Genomic DNA, 22478 nt, shown 5'->3' with positions numbered 1-22478 from the left:
TAGACCTTTTGAAATTTAATAAATCACTTTTATAAGTTTTCTTTATTTATCTTTAATAGTTTTTACAAGTTTTTATTTAGACCTGCCCCGATGTTTATCTGTCTATAATCAGATCTTGCAAGTTGAATTTTACCTACTTCCGTTTGTCCTACAGAACAGACATGCTTAAACTCCTCAACAGTTTACTTCACGGACATGATTTTTTTTGTCACGCGTTAATTACAACCATAAAGCTTGTAGCAAAAATTTCATTTTTGTAGAATACTTCTACATCGTACGCGGCGACTAAGGGATACTTAGTCGCCGCGTACGATGTCCACGGAAGAATATCGAGTTTTCCTATTCCAGGGCTGAAACTAAACGCCATATATGGATAGTTCGACGTAATTGATGAGATCAAATGTGGCACGGACGCAATATCGAACACTTCCTCTATAGATAACTCGGTTGATCGCAGAGGGTGAAAGCCGGCCATCTGGAATTCCAGAATATTTACGTGTGGCTAAATAGGGCTGGCGCATTCGAGGGCCGTCAGTCATATCCGGGCCGAGCGGCACGTTGATTAAAATATAAATTATGACCAGTTGCACCGCCTCTCGTTGCAAGGTGTGCCTCCAGTGGTAATGACAGAATAGCTATGCTGAGAAGCTATGTAAAGTATGAAACTATGTGACACTGATGACATCCACAGTTGAGCATATGAAATATACTTCAAAACTACGCGACACGCACGACGAATTCGCTGAATCACTCATATTGATGTGACCAAAGAAAACTTCGTAGAAAAATAGAAAACTATTCTACTTGCGTTACGATAAAATAGGTTTAAACGCAAAGCTTTTCGCATAAATGAGACGAATCGTTAGCAACGTAGCTTAGCTCAAATGGAATTACAGCGCAAGCTTACCTGAATCTCATCCCGTGTCCACCAAACAAAACTTGATAGGAATTCTGATGCGGTATTACTCTACTGAATTTCCATGTTAAGTCCACTATTTTAAATGTTTATTTGCATTGGGTTTATAGTAACGTTTATTCATTCGTGGAAATTCAAAGTAGAATTTGCGCTTTTCATTATTTTACCAATGTATTTTATGTAATCAGATATAACAGCATGTACCTAGCGTTGAACATAAATTAAATAATTATGAAAGTATAAAACCCACTCTGTTATATTTATTTATTCTACGAATTTGGCAGTGCGCCAATGAAAACCTCTTTCGTGTATGAAAAGTGCTTTGAATGTTTAGTTTGAGTAGAGTATTTTGATAGTTCGCTTTGTAAACAGCAGTACCTACTTACACTTGTATTGTATTTCGCTGGTCAAACACAACCTTACGCAAACGAAAACAATCAAGATGTTTACAGTATACTAACGCGTTCTTTGTAAACTTTGATATTTTTCCGATATTTTTTTTGTACAACGAACAAACGAGTTTCGTGATAATTTTGCGAGTCTTTGTAATGTTTTCGATTATATTTTTTCTTAAAATTTCTATATTATTACACTTAGAATATATATTATACATGACGGAGCACGGCCCATTGGGGCTTAGGTACTTTCTGTTTAGCTAACTGTTAGGATGACAGGATAACACTCCGACATACATATAATGATACGTAATTTCTTCTTTTTATCGACTTTATTATCGCTAACACTGCGTTGTCAGATAGGTATGTAAATTCTTAACATTATTAAAATCCAATTCAAAAATGCGAGAATTAGCTCTAGATACTCATATTGCATATTATAGTTAATCAGTGCGATCATAGCAAAAGATTGATGCTCTAATCCTTAGATTATATAATAATAACTGCTGAAGCATCTGGGACCAACGTAATAATCGAATAACGGCTGAGAAAGAAACCGGAAGAACGCTTAGAAGAGAGATATTCAAATATTTTATTGCATTATTGGTTCAAAAACATTTCAAGAATTTTACAATTTACTTATTTAAATTATTTCGATATAATACTGTGTCACCGATTTCAGCAAACCGAAATCGGTAACGGTTAATACTGCCGATCCCTGCCGATTTATATTCAACCTGGACCGGATTTCCTTTTTCAATTGGAATCTCTTTAAGCCTATTAATACTAAATTAAGCGCCGTCCGACGAAAAGTTAAATTTTATGATATATCGAGATCATTCGATTTGCATATTCAATCGTTGAATCTTTAAAAAAAAATACAATGTTCTATTTTTTTTCTTTTTTTGTTGATCATCGAAGATTCTAAAAAATCTTCGTCTAATCAACTCCAAATTCAAATAATGAAGTGGCGCTTACGTCCACGAATATTAAAAACACTTTTACCAATTAAACAATAATGTTTTCGGATATATGGATTTATAAATAAAGGTATATCACATTGGGAATGCCCTAATCCTTGTAAATCCGGTGTAATCTAGTTATATCAGGCACTGTGCGGATGCGCCCTAATAGAGTGACCTAATGGCATCCGCTTCGGTAATACCTCGTCGCTAGCCGCAAGCAGCCTCCGGAACTATGCCTAGCTGATCCATCAGATAGGCCTCTTTACAATATGCTCTGTATTTACAGTTTTAAGTGTTTATAATCCATTTGTTTAGGTACTTAAAAGTTGGTATCTCAATGTTTTTTAATTGAAATATAAATATATTAGCACATAAAATATATAATTTTTGATATATAAAATGATCAGTAGTACTAGATCATAAATATACCTATGTAATAATAATCATAAATATATAATAGAACAGAAATCGTATTTTCTTTTCTATTTATTTGTCTATACAATTTCCGATGAAATTAAATATATTAACAAATCTTTGCAAGCGCCGCCGGCCGCGAAAATCACTAGTAAGTACCTACTTACTGTTTTTGAAATATTTGTACCTTCCAAGATAATAAGTGCCTAGATATTATTTCGTGAATTTAAAAATGCATCGAATGAACAAACCATAGTTAAAATTATATTTCTTTTATCCACAGAATAAAATGAAACTTTTAATTGGACGGTGCTCATTCGTTCTATTTTCAAAGGTAAATGTGAAAATCAGTGTGAATAAATAAGAGTACAAATTCTAGATTCAATATACCGATATAGTGTGGAGCCCCAACCGACCACATTCGTTTCGGTAACTTATAAAAATATTATTCCTGCGGGTTCGAACGTATCGTAACCAGCGTGTTGGGTGAGCGTCAACCGCGACTAGGTACGCAGCGCAACCTTCTGACATCTAATCTTTTTGTTACTCATGTGAGTGTTAACTCCTTCCATTTAGCTTTGTCACTTGTCTTTTCCCTATAAACGTAATTCATAAGATTCAGACTTCTTTAACGCATCCTGGATAGATTGCGTCAAAGAATCCGTTACGTTGTCTTTGCCGTAAGAATTCATAGACGCACAGCGTAACGTCGCGCCGTATAGCTTTCCATCGTCTATCTAAGACGTTCGTAACGTAACAACGAAATCCGGACTGCGGCCGCTAAAATGGGAATATACGCTGTATCGACGTACAGAAACCTGTATATAAAGCCTGCCAATTTCACAGCAATTGCAAGCCAAAAAGCTTACATTTCGGTTGGGAGTGACTTGATTGTGTTGTTCACTGTACAGTTTATTAATACCGTGATATGAGCTCCGTATATGAACACCTGACGCGCCGGAAGTATTGTAGGATGTTTATATTGTATTATAGCCAGACATTTTTGGTTTATAGGTATTTTATTCCTATAGCTACACTGTCCTTCGTTGTTTTTATTCAATACATAATTTGAAACTTTACGAACTTATGTTTTGAGATCGGCTTGCGTCTGTGCACAAACCATTCTGACTAAGCCGCAAAATCACGACCAGAAAGAAACTAAAATGAAAAAATATCAAATTGTTGCTTGCATAGTATGCCAGTATTGGTCCGAAACAGTTTTTTCATTTATAAATTTCCATTGTGTTGTACAAAGTTTCATTTGTTCGAAAATTAAATTTGTCAATTTGAATTTTATTTTGTTTCTGGCTAATTATAATCAGATTAAGTTTAAACAAAGAACAAATTTTCTTTTCACAAATCACCTTAACGGCCAGTATAAAAGCTGTGAGTGTATCTCTGAAACAGGACAATGCCATTTTCTTTCAGTTAGCTAGAATAATAATCTGAGACGCAATACAAAGCCTTTGCCGCAGAGTGCAGCATCAGCACAGCTTAGTCTCTATAATATCAAGCAGTCTGCGTCGCCGTAATTACTTACGTAAAGACTGTTATAAATATATACATGCCTTGTTATAAAATAATGACATGCCACCTAAAGGCCCAGCGATATCCATATTAGGATATCGCTGGGCCTTTAGGTGCCTCATTTATTTCGAGATAGAAGGCGTGTGGTTCCGCCCTAGAATAACACCACTCCTTATCCTCTCGTGAATGGCTTGGCACCTAATAATTCCCAAGGAGAGTTAACGTCGAGCAGGCGGGGTTTGTAAACCCACAGCCGAATCTCTAAAATTTTAATTTATTTTTACACTCACCGTAGTTTTATCGAAATCTGGGCCCCGAATGCAACCAAGAATTTTTTTATGATATAGAATAGGCGATTGAAATAAGTAGGTGTATTCTTAATAATTTTTGTGTAACACTCCATATTTTAAATGAAGTTTAAGTTTATAAACCATAGATCACACACGTGTTGAACGACTCAGTACCTAATATATTTAAAAAGGTTTATACAATCGTGATATTCACATGCAAATGATGAATTCTGAAGTATACAAACTGAATTATTACATCCACAAAATTGGTCCACAAAAATCTACTTAAGTATATGTTATTTTATGACAATTTTCAAAGCTATAACATTTTTTATACAACATTCTGAAAGTTTGAATATGAATATAATCCATAATTTCAAAGACTTTACAGTCTTCATAAAATCCTTTTAAAACAAGAGATCTTTGTAACATCATAATAGGGTTAGAGCACACACAAGGTACCTATATCGCAGCGGCGCACGTCGGTCTCTGTAAAACATTACCCGTACAATACACATAATTATATTTTATTTTAGAATTTGTACAATACACATATATACAGCACAATAATTGCAATAAATGATTTAAATTGAATTGAAATCTCAACTTCGCCGCGCCACCGTCCGCGCATCGTATGAACCCACCTTTATTTAAAGTTGGGTATGCAGAACGACGGCGGCACCCAACGGGGACACGGCAGCGTCGTAAAGCACACATGTTTACGAGGACTGCCACCATGGGCACATTCCTACTCATAAAACGGAGATAGACCTTCCTAGATTATGTACTTTACCTACGTCTGGGCTACCGTAGTAAACTTGCTCCAAATTTTTCAAGGTACATTGTGTTTTATGTGACTTCCTATCTTACATTGTAATTGGTTTTATTACGTCCTCATTTGTCCGGAATTTATATGTTTGAACTAGGGAATTGTTTATACTTGAAAGTTATTCAAAACCTAGGAAATAACTTGTAAATCGTTTAGTCGAGAAGTAAACTTCGCTACAAGTAGTGATGCAAGATTAATTTCGAACTTATTTCCCCTTCTCCATGTATGGAACTGTTATTTCAATAACAGCGTTTCTTTGTAATATCCTGAGATGTATTCCCGCTGAGCTATAATGCATAGACAATTTGTAAACAAGAGGGGCTAGAAAATCAAGTAGATGCTCTCGGGAAGGCACGCGCGCACCGAGATTCAAGAGACAATATGCTTGTGAAAATCGTGGCAAACAAATTGTTATGTAAAATATGCTTCGGTACACAATATTTATAAAGACGTTAGAATGAAACCTATACTAGAATATTTTTTGTAGAAAATACAATTATAGAAGAATAAATTATTATGTAATTTTACAATTTTTAACGTAACAAATATCTTATTGTTATTACGTAAATTCTTACTTGTTGGAAAAGAGATTGATAAAACCTGCAATGTATCTCAATCGATTATTAATTCTACCACACACGAAAGCTGAAGCAAAATGTTTTATCAGTTAAAATTGCATTTCAAGTGAATGACCGCTGTGCGTGTTTGATTAATATTTTCTACATCACACGGACCCTACGCTTAATTGATTTCATTGGCTCTTTTGAAATTGATTTATTTCATGAAGCCGCGTCAATGGAGGCGACATACCTACCAAATATATGGGCTGTTTTTAGTAGCGTTTGTTCTCATTTGTATTCGATTGATTGACACATTTGGTGATCTAATTTATTAGCTTATTCTAATGTAATTCAAACCGCTCTAACTTTTCTATCATACCATAATTCAGTTTAAAAGTTCATAAAAATTGGCCCAGCAGTGTGCGCGTGAAGAAGTAACAAACATACACTCAAACTTTGGTCAACAATTGTATTGCATCCAAAAGAAGGTCGACTAGAAAAGTGTTTTCAGCATAACCTGACGCAAACATAGTTAGATTTTATCAAACACACGTAGTTTGATGAAATCTAACTTCTATGCGTTTCATCTTAGAAAAACCAAAACCCACTCGAACCGTCGCTAAATTCTTTGAATAAAAATAAAAATAACAAGCACATTATAATGTAAACTAACAAAGCGTACACCAAAATACACGGATAGTGTTACAATAGAAGGCGCATACAGCGCGGCAAGCATTTAAATTAGGCGTTTAACACGTATTAAGCAAAGCGTGAGGGTTAAAAATATTTACTCTTGCATTATCTTCTGGGGTTCTGTGCAAACGCTGGGGACACAGGGTTTAATTATAGCCTTGTTTCACGAGGGCTTTCATTTTAACTAAATATTGTAACACCAAATTGTCATTTCAACTTTAGACCTGATGAAAGAGAGGAGAGATCGCTTAGCGAGACTTCTCATCTCATTATTTACAAATACAGATCGAATGAAATCGAATTTTCATCTTTAATTTAACCTTTTCAATTGAACCTCGGACATCCCAGTCGATATTGTATGAGAAAGAAAAGTGTTTCCTTCTTCCTAATGAGGGTGACATTGTGTAGAGTAAATATTTAACGTCTAATGTTATAAATATGGTTGCAAATCAATAACTATTCCGATATTTGTACAAATTCCAGAACATGACCGTGGGATCTGAAAGTCTTAGGGTACATTTATATAAAATATGCTGTATAAATGACGGGCCTAAAGTATCGCCGCCGACATAAAATATCCTACGGACCGTTTATTCTTCTAATACATAAATAGGCCGCACTCTCCCAAAATAGGGCAAGTAAATAATAGTAACAATATCCATTGTGGGGTAAAGGGCTCACCGTCCTGCCCTACACAAACACGTTGTCCGTCGCTTTTAACTAAACTACCGGCAAATCTCTCATTTTCTTCGACAAGTGCCTTTACTTATTCATGCATGTCTTAGAAAAGTTTCCCGTTGCCAGGGAACGAATTTCCACTCATGCATGCCGAGAGGCTCTCCCGAAAAGTTGCGAAGGCTTTGTGCTCACAAAAAATATTTGACCCCGACTTGGGTTCAAATATTTTTTGCCATAACCCAATGTCCTCAATAAGCAGATGAATGCTGTGTGACGTGACGCGGGATACAACTCTGTGCGTGAATGAAAGGTACGACAACAAGCGACAAAACAGCGGATTCACACACAATCACAGTCATGGTTTAACATAGTTTCTCCATTCAGAAACAGATTACACTGAAAATCAAAATCGAAACAGTAATCGAACGCATCGATCAATCAACATTTTTGATAGATAATTTGCTTAAAATCTTCGACAAATACCTATTGGAGAAAATTTATGAAATAAACTTCGGTTGCGAAAATCGATTCAAAAGCAATCGAAGCCCATTTCACACGTAAATGCATATTATCGCATCGCGCCGCATCATCATGTTTGTTGCTTAGCTAGGACGTCGAGTAAGACCCGACAAATATTTTTCATCACGCGCTGTGTTTAAATTCCAATTAATGATTGCTCGTAGGCTCTGTGGCAAAATAATAAAGTGTTTTACTGAAAAATATAAAATTATTATAATATTTTTGTCAGTCATCAGTATTATCTATATTGAATCTAGTGATGACATTGCCGATAAAAGCGAAAATTCAAATTCAGTAATTTGTAAGTCATCAGTTCTTATCCAAATATAACTGAGACCTAACACGCGCGGTATGTGTAGTTAAATATATGCTTTTTTTTAAATACTGACTACTACGTAGGTCTACCTATCCATAATATAAACAGTGTACTTCCCAACAAGCATCCTGTTACTAAAAGTATGAATACTCGAGTAGTGGATACCGTTATTTCCAGAATTTCCAAATTAAATAGAAGGCCGCAATTTTTTTTATCGTCTCTCGAGTGGAGCACTAACTTTTTGTATTACGAGTCTCCCTTTATGTTGTGCTTACCCAGCTGCTCGCCAGGGGGCGCTCCAAACTTTGGGGGAGGCAGTTTTACAGGCCGTGCGCCTAATTAGCGCGCGCCGTTTCATTAGAAAAATTTAAAAGACTCAGAACATAAATGTCAGTGTCATCGGAAATAACTATAACTCTCACTTAACATCGCAAACGGACAATGGTGCTAGCACCAATATTTGTGAGCAAAACGTATCGACTTCCTTACCTTCCTTACGTTCAGCCTCGCAGATTTCTCGCACGGTATTTTTAACCCCCAATTACGCAGTTGTTTCTATAACAGCGCAATGGAGCAACGAGGCATCGCGCCTAGCTTGGCGGCTGGTGTCAATATTAATCTACTTAAATAAATTAGTATAGATTACACCCGTGTCATGATAAATTAACTTTTGAACAAGTACCTACTGTTACGGCGGGGTCGGCTGTCAGGACGTATTTTTCCGTATTACCGTTATCCGTAAAAAAGATAAAACATACCTACTTTAAGCAAAAGTATGTTTTGTCTCTTTCTGTCAATCGCAAATAACAAAATGTGCGACAGTGAAAAATCATATTTTAGATTAAAGTACTACTTTCGAATAACGGGATTTATTTCTATATCCATAACAGGTCATTACAAAATACCAAACAGACCAAAAACGAATTAGTTACAAAGAATGGAAATTTCTTCATCACTGGTAGTGTGTATATACACACTAGGGCATACATACGTAAACACTAGGGAATCTGGCATCAGTATGGTTTTTGATGATTGGCAATTTGCCAATATCGTCACTGCCTACCTAAAGTTTTATACAGAATATTACAAAAATAAACAAAAGTGGCCGCCAATATTTATTCTACTTAAGAGTTAAGTAAGTAGAATTACAAAATTATATTAAATACTTGGTCGATAGAAAATTCAACATCGTTAAATCTCCCCGCAAAAATTTAAAATTGGGAAATCAAAGTGCTTTTCGACTACCCTAATCATGAACAATTTAGGAACTTCTCGAAAATCATAAAGTCATTACGATCGAGCGTTCTCCGTTTTAAAGTTTCAATAAATGAATATATTAATCATCGCTTCATTGCTAGATATAGATACATAATGTCTTACGTATAAACAAAACACGTTTAGCTGGATTCAAATCTAAGAAAAATATGATTTTGCAGAAAAATAAATGGCTTACGTTGGATATATAATATTTTCGAGAAAACAATAATATTCACTTATGTAACAATATTTTTATTTTTTTTTCTTTAAATATAGCCTATCGACGAAACTTCAAATCGATCTGGATTTTCGATTGAATGGCTCGTTTAGTTGGCGTCGTAAAAAGGTGATTCCAACGAAAAGTCCTGATCCTAAACCCTCACCTGAAAGTTTCACAACTACAATGCCCTCGGAAACTTTTTGTTGAAGTGTATTTTTATTTTTAGTTATGAAATTCGTCTCGTAAATGTATATTTCATCGTATATTCTAGCCTTATATATACAAACTGAAAACATTAATTATTACATCATACATTTTATATTGTTTCACGTGTAGTCTTCCAGATAGTAAGCACAACGACATTTAACGTAATCAGCATAAGAAAAAATATGTAATCTCACGATTTTTAGTCACCCTTATGTACTATTACCTATTGTACTCATTAACGAAAATACAATAGTCTGTTAAAAAGTATAAATAAACGAGGCAATAAAGGAATATCATTAAAATTAAGTATATCACATTATCTCGAGCGATGACTCTGCAAAGCCTGCCCGCAGCCTAAGGCATGTCTCTAATTTTGAGGGTGACCAAGTTTCGGCATAATTCGATATCGGGACCCTTGTAACCGAGTTTGAGAATTAGAGCAATCCGTCGTACGTCAAGAACACTAACCGGCATGGTTGAAGCAATAAATATTCGTCAGTTAATTCAATATGCTAAAGGGACCAGTCTTATTGTGCCCTTTATTGACCTTAATCAATATTCATAAATAAGGACTTGTCGCGATCCTTAAATGCTGGGCGGATACGGAGGAATTCACCAAAACTGTTTCTTTCTCCTATTACTATTTTCCAAAAGTGGCCAGAAAGTACAAATTGCTTCTGATCAGAATAATAACAAGAGGGGACGCTTAAAAGTATTTGCTATGTAGGTATTTGATATATTACAATATATTTTTACAAATGTATTGGTGTTTATTATTGTGTTTATTTTATTATGTGACATACATACGTAATCTACAGGGCACACTGACTTGTAATAGGATAGTTAGATCCGAAAAGGTTTAAATAGGTATAAATTAGCGTCTTAATAAACAGACCTTTAAAACACATAACACTCTCTTTTTTCAATATTATTTCCATGCGGGATGGTAATGAATGGTGATAAAGACACATTGACAGCAGGCTGGAGCGGGGCCTTACCAAGAGGTACAACTTACCCATAGATAGGGCATCGACACTGCGAGCAAAATATTTGGTCCTCGGCTGAGCCATCTCCAGTGCTGTCACCGATTCCTGCGCAAAGCGCAAGTACCTTTCAAATCAACTAATATCATAAAAAACTGATATGATATGTCACCATATTATAAAATCGATGAACATACATAAAAAATCAATACACACTCGAACATAAAACCTTCTCATTTTTTGGATGTCGCTTGAAAATAGCCTTGAATGATTCAATTGGTAGAACTAACAAAAACAACGAGGATTTTCGTCGGGTCCACACAGACAACTATCATTTCAATTTGAGAACTAACCGGATGTGTCAATTCGTGGACCAATCGCAACAAAAACATACCTAGTAATCTATATCCTCTTTGACACAACGTCGAAATCCAGATATCCCTCATTGTTTAACAACTCTGTAAATACATTTTATAAAAACAAAACTAGTTTTAGGCATTTGACATGACTTTTAAAATTACCACCAATCAACGGCAGTCGTTTAACGGTTCCTAAAAAGTATGCAGCTTCTCTCGTGATGTTTTCCTTCAACAACACCCAAATTAATGTCTATAATCATGAGACTTGTTTCAAACTTATATGATTATACGATGTGGATAATTAACTCGACTATCAATTGTTCTAAAGTTCAGAGTGATTAATACAAGCTATTGCGACAACATAATCCACTATGTCAAAATTTGTATCGAAAGTTCATTTTACGTACGTTAGAGGCGCTGAGTCCATTTTTTTCTATGATTTTTTTTGATGGCTTGCTAAACTATTAGATAAGTACTTACCCGTGTATGAGGCGGTCGTGGTGCGTTCGGCTAGGTCGGGGCGGGCCGGCGCGCCGCCGCCCGCATGCTATCAGCTGGTCGGCGCGGCCATCTCCGCCGCGCGCGCCTCCGCTCACCGCCCTGCGCCTGCGCACAATAAGCAAATATAAAGTGACGACTTTTGTTGAACGTTACTACATATCATAAATACTTGCATTTATATGTAGAGAAATAATTAAGACCTAGATCTGTCTGAAAAATATCGTTTTCTATCCTACCATGACTGTGGTTCGAACCCATTATGATAAATATTCCTGCTGCCGTATGGAGGAATGCCTCGTAAAGTGCAACACTATTATTATATTCACTATTAACAAAATAACAAAATTTAAATGAATTGGTATCCGACAAATGCCGCTAGATTTTTCACATATCCGAAATGCCGCCGCGTCTCGGCCACAATTTTAGGAACAATACGAAAAAAATTGGACCATTTCGAACATGTGCTGCAATATTTTATACTGATGTGGCTATATACGATTGTCCATACAGTAATATTTTTGAACTTAGAATTCGCACAAAAAAAAATAAAACTGTATCGAAAAACTTGCAAATTACTTTTGCAAAATATTGACATATAATTTATTTAAAGGAATTACTTTTCGTTTCGTAAACATTTGCAAATAGTAAACTTATTCGCATAAGCATTCCAAATTGAAATTAACGAGACACAAAGTTCAATTTACAATATATATTTAACTTCTTTATTTGTCGTTTACTGTCCATCCACTCATAAAAAGTAATTTCGTATTAATATACAGGTAAAAGAACGTATTATCTCTAAGAGTAACTAGGGAAAAGAACTACTTGGCTAAAAATCCACAGCTTTAAAAGAGCACACTAACAGTTTTTAATTCCCTAACTAAAGCCTAACGTGTTCCGTGGTAGTGATTTCAAATCCATAGACAAAGGCACAAGGGAGCTGGCAAGTTCATTTACAGGGGATCGGTATAAGCCGCATGAGCTCACAAGATTACCGCGGGCGGCTAAGAGGCCGGCCTTAGGCGTGATTGTCAGCCGATACCGCCGAGTAAGGGAATGGAGAAGGAAACTTATTTCATCAATAGAAAGACGTGGTTTATTTAATAAGTACTACAGAAACTTAGGTGGTATTAGTGTTAATAGTGTAAGTAGGTATTACTCTAATTGCTTAGTCGTCTTTTTATTTCTATTGTTGTTATTATGTGTAGGTATGATTGTTGTTCTTTAATAGTTTAAAACTAAAAGGTATTCTCGTCATAGTTTTAATATAATTGAACAGAATACATACCTTAAATTCTATATTTCCTAAAATTTTGCGTGCTGCATTTAAATTTTATAAACTTCAAACTTTGCAAACTTATTCTGCAATGCATACTGTATTTCAACTTGAAAATTCCTACCATAAAACAAGTGTTGAACTACGAAATACTAATAACTGAGAGTAATCCTTACACTCAGACTTTTAAAATGCAAATATTACTCGGTGTGTGCATTTAAAATTAAACGGAACGTGCTCGCTGGCCATCTGATACGTAGAGATACCGCGAGTTGCGAAGCATTCATTTTGTTTCAAGCAAACACCGGGCAATGTTGTCATCCAACTGGGCAATGTTGGCATCCACCGGGCAATGTTCAAAACCACCGGGTAATTTATAATTGTATCCTGCATCCTCATTTTGCAGTCGACAGCGTAAACACGGAACCAATTTATTTTTGCTCACGGATACTCATTACCACTTTATTTTTTAAATGACCTTCGCAGCGAAGCTGATAATATCTTTTTAAGAAGAAAAGCAAAGATCTAACTGATAATAGGGTATTGAATACTTTATGTAAGTATTCAGTTTTATTTCTACTAATATGCAGTGTTATTGTCAATTCTTTTAAATGAGAATTTAAACTGAAGGAACGACTGCTTAAATTTACGATGAGTGTCAAAAGCTATCTAAAGTATTTGTGAGCTTTGTTTTACAAGATAGATGTATTTCAACAAAACTCTATTTCACGACAAAAGTAGGAAAGCGGACCCAAGACTCCAATGTTCTGTGGTGGCGAAAGAAACCAGGAAAATACTGATATGAGAGAGAATGTTTTACAACAAATATAGCAAACTGCATCGCAGGTACGTTGATTCATTGTAGCGCTAGGAGCGACTCACGCTGCGTCGTAGACGACCTACGGCGTAGCACTTCAATACTCTACGACAACTATGCTACGAACTCATCAAAAATTCAAAACTTAACTAGATTTTTTTTTATTCTACATACACTTCACTTTTTTATAATATTATATCAACCAAAAAAATGGAACAGGATAATATAGGAGTAAGATTTTAATTTAAGTTTGTACTCATCTGGGAACGAAAGAAAAACATAAAAGAAAACCCCGAAAGAAAAACAGCACAGATTGTAATAGTCAATCAAGGACAAGAGCTATAAACTGTAGATTCTTCTCACAGGTGCAACCTATCACTTCTTCTTCTTCTTCCTTGCCCGTTCTCTTTACTCGTGGTCGGCCCTCCTCGTTCTTGTTTGTTTAACTTTGTCCGTTCCATGTCTTTGGAAACGATTGTCCACCACGTGGCCGGCGGTCAGTCTCTGCCATTCTTCTTCTCTGGGATAGCCAGAGCTGTTTTGACAATCTCCTCGTCTCTCCTCATCACATGCCTGAACAATCGCATACGACTCTGTAATTTTCTCCACGATCGGGGCGACCTTTACGTTACGATTACGTACTTTATCGAGTCTGCATACACTGTCTTCGAGTTCCACAACTCTTGGTTTTGTCTACCCAGTAAGGAATAACTACGTGATACTGTATAACATGAGTAATAACGCCGAAATCTATGCATATTAATAATCAGGTAAACCCTATATTTAGTTATTCATATACCTATTCATACTACCTCGTGATATCAGATTACATATTGCATTGAATATGAATATAAAACAATGTTGATTCGTAATTAATTCATACTAATATTATTGTTGATAGACTCACATTAATTATAACAAGAGTAATAAATTGGCATAATACATACGCTCAGTGGTGTTGCTATAACGTGCTGTGCTTATTTTCGTTTCTCATGTCTCTTGAAATTATATTTCTACATACCACATTTTACACAAATTTGTGTAGTGGGAAAGAGAAATCTCGTGGCATTGAAAAATCAGATTGTGGGAGAAATTCCGAACATCCACAGGCTAATAAAGAAAATCGAATCTAAGATCAATCGTGATGTGAATGTAGGTATGCAGAAACGAGATGTTTATCTAATCTACATGAGGATATCCCGAGTTAGTATTACCAAAGTAACGATGAAACACAGATAGCATGAATGCAAATTTATCGATAAAGATACGGAAACGTCATCTTTCATGTAGCAAGGGAAATAATAGTTGGTATCGATTTACCGGCAACAATTGTTCTAGAAGCGTCTCCGCGCAAATTGAAAATGAAAACGGAGAGCGAACAATTAAGATGGAGTACCGAACGGATATAGCTCGACATTCGATATGAAGGCTGTTCTCGGAGGTAACTGCGAATTACGTAACTGCCATTCTTAGTGGCAGTTCGTGCTGTTATTACAAAATATTGGTAGTCATAACTGATCAAAATAAGTCGGTTGCATTTCGAAAATCTTTGCTCGTGATGCAGCATTTGGCCTCTTTTCTTTCGCGGGTCTACTGGAAAATACTTCAATAGAAATAAGTAGTACCTTTGTATTTAATTACCTACTTGTAAGTTTAATATTAACATGTTGTTTATGTAAATTAATTAATAAAAGAAAATGAACTGCGTATATATATTCCTCTTTCGCGCAGAATCCACGCGCAATAAATAAACAATTAAATTTTTTGACCAATGCATATGGTCTGGTTGGTGGTTAAATTGTTATTTGTGCCAGAAAAATGTAGACAAATTTTGTTTCCCGTGTCAACGCCTGATCGTGAGTGATATGTGATTCTTAAGCATAAGCCATATGTAATAAAAAATCCAGGTAAAGTCATCACAATAAAAATACCAAAAAAAAAAAACAACATTTGCGTGGGCGAAGATTGTATAAATGATATGATGTGTCAGGTTTGCTTACTATATTTCCGTCGAAGTGGCAGTCGATTTCCAACCATCTAACGTGAGTTGCCTAACCTATAGGAAAGGGCCGACTTTCGTACTACAAGCATCCAGGGTGAAATTTTTACTGCGCCCCCTATCTGTAATAAAACTTGAGTTTTGTTTTATTGACGTCTTTGGAGACAAGGCTGCGGTATAGTTCGTTGGGCCGCTCTTTCTTCACCTGGGCTTTAGAAGCCGGCAGTAGGCTTAGTTTTAAGTACATTTTTGGCATCAATAAATATCAGAAGCGAGATGGGCAGATGACATTACTAAAGTAGCAGGTCCATATTTTAGCACCCAACCAAAATTGTTACTTATTTTGTGTGACCTAAAAAGCACAATAACAATGCTGCGCCCCTTTGTACTCGATGCCCTGGGTAGCTGCTCCACCGCATTCTTCCCTAACTCCGGCACTGCTGTCGTAAATGTAGGTTACAATGTGTCTACTTGTAACGCATATTTATTCGTATTGCTCTTGCGGCGCCCACTCCCGAACGGTTTCGAAGCGAAACAAGCGCTGACATGCGACCCATTCCTGTTGTACATTACTGGAAAACCACTTTTTCAGTCGCTCGCTACTACAGGATATATATATACGGACAAATCACACAGATTGAGCTAGCCCCAAAGTAAGTTCGAGACTTGTGTTATGGGATACTAACTCAACAATACTATTTGAAATGGTTATTCATTAGTCTAACTTCTGATTCGAGCATTTCAATTTATATACTATGCTGCAATTTATATAACGAAGCTGAATATTTTCCCATTCTTTTATGCGGAACATGCATGCCTAAGAAAAATTTCTCGTGGTAACGGAAACCTAATGTGTAGATAGTTGTGCAACTTCAAATCCAATAAAACACATTATATGTAGGTAGTACAGCGAAACCAATATAAGCTACTATTTATTACCTATCTCATCTAAAATTAACCATGTAATGTATTATTACATGGTTAATTTTAATTAATTCCAATTAACAACCGTTGTTGTAAACCGATTTTTTTGAACCTTGAAATACAACGGAGATAATTTAGTGTTCTAAATAAATGTTCAAACATAGAAATAAACTATGTGGACAGCCGATAACAATCTTTTATCTAAGAAAGTATGTCTTATCATTTTCCCGGGACGTAACCATTTCTCTCCACGGTTTATGTCAACGTCGAAATGGCAATCATTCGTATAGATTACACGCTCAAATCGGCTCTTTAGGGATTAAACTCCCTAACACACCTAAATCGGATGTCTAAGTGGGTGATTTACACTGAGAAGCAAGTAAAGCCATCTACAATTTTACATCTGAGATCCTATATTTAGTATATAATACCTACCTATTATAGAAAATAATTAGGTACAACCTAAATAAACTAAACAACTGTATCAACAATAAATTGGCATTAAATGGTTTAATTTCTTTTTTTCATTATGTTGATGACTATGATGCTATAACGCATTTTCTACCAGTAATGTTTTAGATGAATTGTTTTATTTTTCTTCGACATTTTAATCGTGTTTGTGATTATTTTCACGAGAACAAAGCGGCGCGTTAAAGCAGGGCAACCTATTTGATGTATTTCGCTTATCTTCTTCTAACAAATATTTAATTATTTTCAGTAAAATAATTGAGTAAAATATCTACAAAAATTAACTTCTCTCTGCTTTCTATTTTTAAAATCTTCTGAGTATGAAATAATAGGTTATACGCCACTAAATTGAAACAAAAACATATAAAATATAAAATATATACATATAAAATGTATAGTGTACACATATTGCTCATACGCAGTTTTACGCTGAAACAGCATTTTTTTGCAAGTATCTATCTGTCAGCGTACTCTCGCCAATGAATACTTCCTTTTTTTGTTGGCAAAAAATTCGGCGCGGCTTTTTCAGCCGAGTAGACGTAGAAACAAACGGTCGGTTGGTACATTTTAACTGAGCCGCTATTTGCAAATTGAATTTCGAACACAGTGCACGCAACTCATTTAATTTTTAGATGTAAATTATTTGAAATCCACGTTTTATTTTTACATCGAAAAATTGGAATGCTCAATTTTGTCCCGAGTTGTTCGCGAGTAGCGAACAAAATGTAGGTAATTGAAAATTTTGCATATATAATATAGCTCTTTTTGTGGTGTTAGTTTAATAATAGTTTTATTAAAGTGGCTCGGTACAAAATTTGCCATCGCAAAGCAGAAGAATAGGATTGTCATAGTCATAGCTCTGACACATTTTTATTAAACTGTTCACAAATGAACAAATTTATATTTTTATGGTGCAAGACTTTTGGCTCATATCTGTGGGTTCACATCTAGCATTGATGACATTAAATAATCAAATTAGTATCAACCAATATACGATGGTCGCTTTTAGTATCAATAAAATTATATACTATTTCGTTTATAACACCCGTATCGTATGTACTTGTCTATAAAAAATAAATTCGCCAGATTCGTCTCAGGGCCAACAAAAAGCAGCGTCAAAAATGTTTCCTCATTCGGGAGCGAGTTTCATTGGATTTGGCCTCATAAGGCTGTGCTCATCTACATTTCGTATGCGCGCTCCCCCTATTGCTACTCCTTAATGCGTCAATTTCAAGCAATTTTCTATTTTCACAAAAGGTTTCCGTTTGTTTTATCAGTGGAAATTTATTTTATTTAATTCAATTTTATGGCAAGTCCCGCCATCTATTTTCTCTTTTTTAATCAGTATCATTTTTGTACGAGTTTTGCGAGCGTAATTTAATTTCAGATAAGGAATGAATCGTTAATTGAATGCCTTATATTGTCACCAGATAGGTATTTACTTACAATCAAGATGAAAATCGCTATTTATGAAGTTGAAGTATATATTAAAAGTCTCAACATTGAGATCCAACCTAATAAATAGTTTGTACAATTCGAATATAATAGAGTCAAGTAAACTTGAAAGCTTTAGCATGTTCTATTTAGAGCAATCTGGAACATGAATAGATAATCAAGTAATTGAAATAAGTGACATTTCACGCTATTTGCATGTTGAACCTCCAACTGGGGGCTCCTAAAATACCTACAAATGTTCCAGTTGGCAAGTTATGATGTATAATTCAGAGTACAGATGGTAACGGGAAATACGTTCATAATAATTATAAGTTAACACTAGGAGTGGAGACAGCGTATAATTAGGAGTGGATCCTTAGAGCGCGGCGGATTTTGTAGTTATATATCAGGTGCCACCGTAATAACGTTTGCTCACTTGTGTGGTAAGTTCATTTTAAATTTGTTTCAATATATTTTACGAAGGTAAAGTTACATTCTGATTTTTTTTTCTTCTACATATATATCATCACGTCTATTTTCCATGGGGATAGGTGGAAATCCTGACAAATCTCAATTCTTCCTCTATGGGTACTCCGCGCTCTCTTCATACTACATTTATTTAATACCTTTTGCGTATTTTGTTTGTTTACCTATTTAAATTGTAATAAAAAATATATTTACGTATGTACCTTTAGGTACCTAAGATAATGTGCCATAAGGGATTTTGTATTGTAGTCGGAAAAATTATATAACTTTTTTATTGTCCTTGTCTCGCATTACGGTGCTATGATGTTCTTATGACTTCAACACTTTATTGTTACCACCTTGTAGGTAATAAAATAGTGATGTTTATCATTTTGATAGATTAAATTTTATTAAATTAGATAAGAAATGTGTAGAAATATGTAGTGCCTTTGTACTTATTAAAAATCATATACCTATTTACAATGTTATATTGTGTACCTAAATAAATAACTTCGTAACCATAGATATATTTCTTTTCTCTTATCTATGTTAATAACCATTTGAACGACTTATATTTTCCTGAAATATTTCCCAATTAGTTTCATATTTTTATACGAACTGTCCACAGAACGGCCATGGCTAAAAGTTAATATGCCACACGCCACACTCCTGCCTTGAGGCATGGAGTTTATTTTTTGTCCTTTATTAGCATCACAATAGTTTGCCGATATTGCTAATTCTTTGATGAGAAGTAGAATTCTACATGTCATCAAAGAAGTATAAATAGAATTCAACTTATCACAAAAAAAAATACAACAATAAATAGTTCCACGTGATTGTTGTCACGTCGAACTATTGTTACGTTAATAAAGGGCAAATAAATAAACAATTAAATGTTTATTTATTTGCCCTTTATTAACGTGTCTTATTTCATGTTATTTCTAGTTGTCATTCAATATGGAGTGGTCTGATTTAAATAATTTATTATTAAACGATAAAATTCTAGTTGCTATTCATAATACTTATCTAATTCATGCTACAACAATTAGCATTATTAATGTCAAATGCAACTGCCACGCGTTTAAACACGACATTTACGTATGTCGTTTTTAAACGCGTGTAGAATCGCAGTTCAAACCTTGGGATAAATTTAAATGCCTACCATTTAAAATTAAAATAATGAAAAAACATGTTGCCATTTTGCACATACGATGAATATGTAAGCAAAGAATCAACTCTGACTGAGACAAATGGAAAGCAAAGCTATTTATTTCTCGCCAGAGTAATCCTGCTCGAGCAAATGTGTGCTAAACGTAATTAAACAACGGCCGTATTGGGTAATCTTAACAAAGAGGTTTACTTTACTTCCAAGTGTAATGTACCAATTTACATAAACATACTGTTGGTTTATAAATAACGTCAGTAAACCATGTAAAAATAGTAGCCAGCAGCTAAAATAGAGCAGGTTTAAAATTTTATGGAAGTCTAAAATTGCGCATTTCGTTAAAAAAATCAAATAATCTTAATACCTATTGTAATTCATTTGCTAGATTTTTTTACCCTTCAAAAACGAACTTAGACCTTTTAATGCCTCTTTGCAGACCACTGACGCGTGTATGAATAAAATAATATTGATTTTTGCAACAATCCCCGAGATTCAATGTCAAACATATCTGGCATCTGCTCCGACGACACCTGTTACGTTCACAATACATGACTCCGGTGAAGCCGCTGGGATTAGCCGTAATATAAATTATTTCCTATACAATTATCATTTTTTTAGCCGGTGAGCTGAAAGTCTGAGATCGTAGATATTCATTATAAGAAACAACAGCGCACGTGCGCGACTCTATCTCCCAGGTGTAGAGGTTAAAATACAACGGCGTCTCTCCAGTGGTGGGCATCTTAGTAATTCATTCATTTTTATTCCGAATGATGCTCATTGGGGCAGTTAGCTTGCGAAAAATCGTTACCGGCGTCAATCGCCATGAGGAGAAGTGACATACGCAACGCACCCACTTACACATGGATTCACGGTCGCAACTTCTTTACATCGCGCCACAATCGCCGGTCCCGGGGAACGTGGTCACTGAGCTACCGACTAGCGGCACAAGCACTGCGCGAACCGCGAGGACACCGGCAGAAGCGTTTAGCGGGTAATGAGAGAGGATCAGCACAGCCTAGCACGAGGGCGTGTACGCGGCGCGGCGGGACGCGGCTCAGGTGACACAGCGCGATGCGGTGCGGTGCGGGACGAGCGCTCGCACGGGCCAGCGCCGACACACGACAGCCTCCGTCGCAATGACGAAGCGGCCGGGTACGCGCGCGCGCGTTGCGACGCAGCCTCCCGATTCCTCCCGATCGCCCGCGGGATCTCACGACACAGGGGTGAACAAACCCGCCACGCTCTCCTTCTAACACAGTGATGAGGTTAAGAAGGATTCAGACTAACGTAGCATTTTACGGTTCGATAGTCCTATACGGCGGTCCTATGCTTTGAAAATCTAGACATGAAGTTTCCAGCTTGCGTGTAAGAAGTCTACTTCGAGAGCTGTGGGGGCGCCATTGCGCTTGTTACGTGCGTGGCTACGGCCGTGAGGTTCGCGCGACGCGACTATAGCGTGCCGGCAACTGGCGATGACACGTCACACTTCGAAATTAAACTGAGTTTTTCTGTAGTTACCTACTTAGTTCTTTTTAAATACTTAGAAGATTATTAAAATGATAAATAAACACATATATTGTAAAACTTAATTTCTACCTATGGTACTTTTAGTGATAGGTCTTATCTTCGTTTTCTTTATCCCCAAAAAGCACATCAACAGTAAAATTGAGCCATTCAGACCATCCTAGAATGATCGAAAACGATTAATTCGGACGCAAATTGATATTCCTGGGAAAGCGGCAGGTGAGACGCAAAAACTCCATTGTCTGAAGCCAGCCCGGAATCGACCACCTCCGCGAAACTATTAGCACAAAATAACAAAGCACTGAAGAATAACCAAGCCTCAATTGCCATAATAAATTATTTATTTAGTCTATATTTTTATCATTCACCGGCTGCGACCGGGGCTTCCCTCGTGTGATAATTTTGGGATAAAGGCGCATAGGGTAGATATGCTATTCCAAATTAAATTTTACTACTAGTAATAATATAAATTCTTGCGCGTTTGATGTAAATATACATCCTCAAACACTCACTCCCAAATTTTCGCATTATAAGTAATAGTAATATATATTTTTTTTAGATCTTTTTATGTCACAACTTACATAATAAAAATTAAATATACCTAAGTATACATATTTAATTTTTTATAAGGCTGTTTTGCTATTTTATAGTTTTGATTAAATTTGAAATAGGTAGGTATAGTTAAAGGCCCGAAGTCGAACATAGGCTATTACAGCTATTCTTCTATAAAGTGACTTTTTTGTAGGTAAATGATAATTCTACTTATATGCCATATTA

The 22478-nt window shown here is 35.7% G+C and overlaps 1 protein-coding gene across 12 annotated transcripts in view; it reads right to left on the bottom strand.

The window, feature by feature from the left end:
• Positions 1–21361, bottom strand: part of LOC128670120 (uncharacterized protein) — a 96114-nt gene extending 74753 nt beyond the window's left edge. For 4 of the 12 annotated variants that reach the window (XM_053745515.2, XM_053745517.2, XM_053745524.2 and 1 more), the window contains exons 1-3: positions 21036–21359; positions 11609–11734; positions 10802–10877 (exon numbers count right to left, since the gene is read on the bottom strand). In XM_053745515.2, coding sequence (XP_053601490.1) covers positions 10802–10856 — 55 coding nt within the window. In that variant the 5' untranslated portion in view covers positions 10857–10877; positions 11609–11734; positions 21036–21359. Of the gene's footprint in view, positions 1–10801; positions 10878–11608; positions 11735–21027 lie in introns of all 12 variants that reach the window. The other 8 variants (XM_053745521.2, XM_053745519.2, XM_053745523.2 and 5 more) reach the window with 6 other exon arrangements.
• Positions 21362–22478: the final 1117 nt, after the last annotated feature.

Source organism: Plodia interpunctella, chromosome 5 (genome assembly GCF_027563975.2).
Source record: "Plodia interpunctella isolate USDA-ARS_2022_Savannah chromosome 5, ilPloInte3.2, whole genome shotgun sequence".
NCBI classification, from domain to species: Eukaryota; Metazoa; Arthropoda; class Insecta; order Lepidoptera; family Pyralidae; genus Plodia; species Plodia interpunctella.
This window is presented reverse-complemented; position numbering and strand designations above follow the sequence as displayed.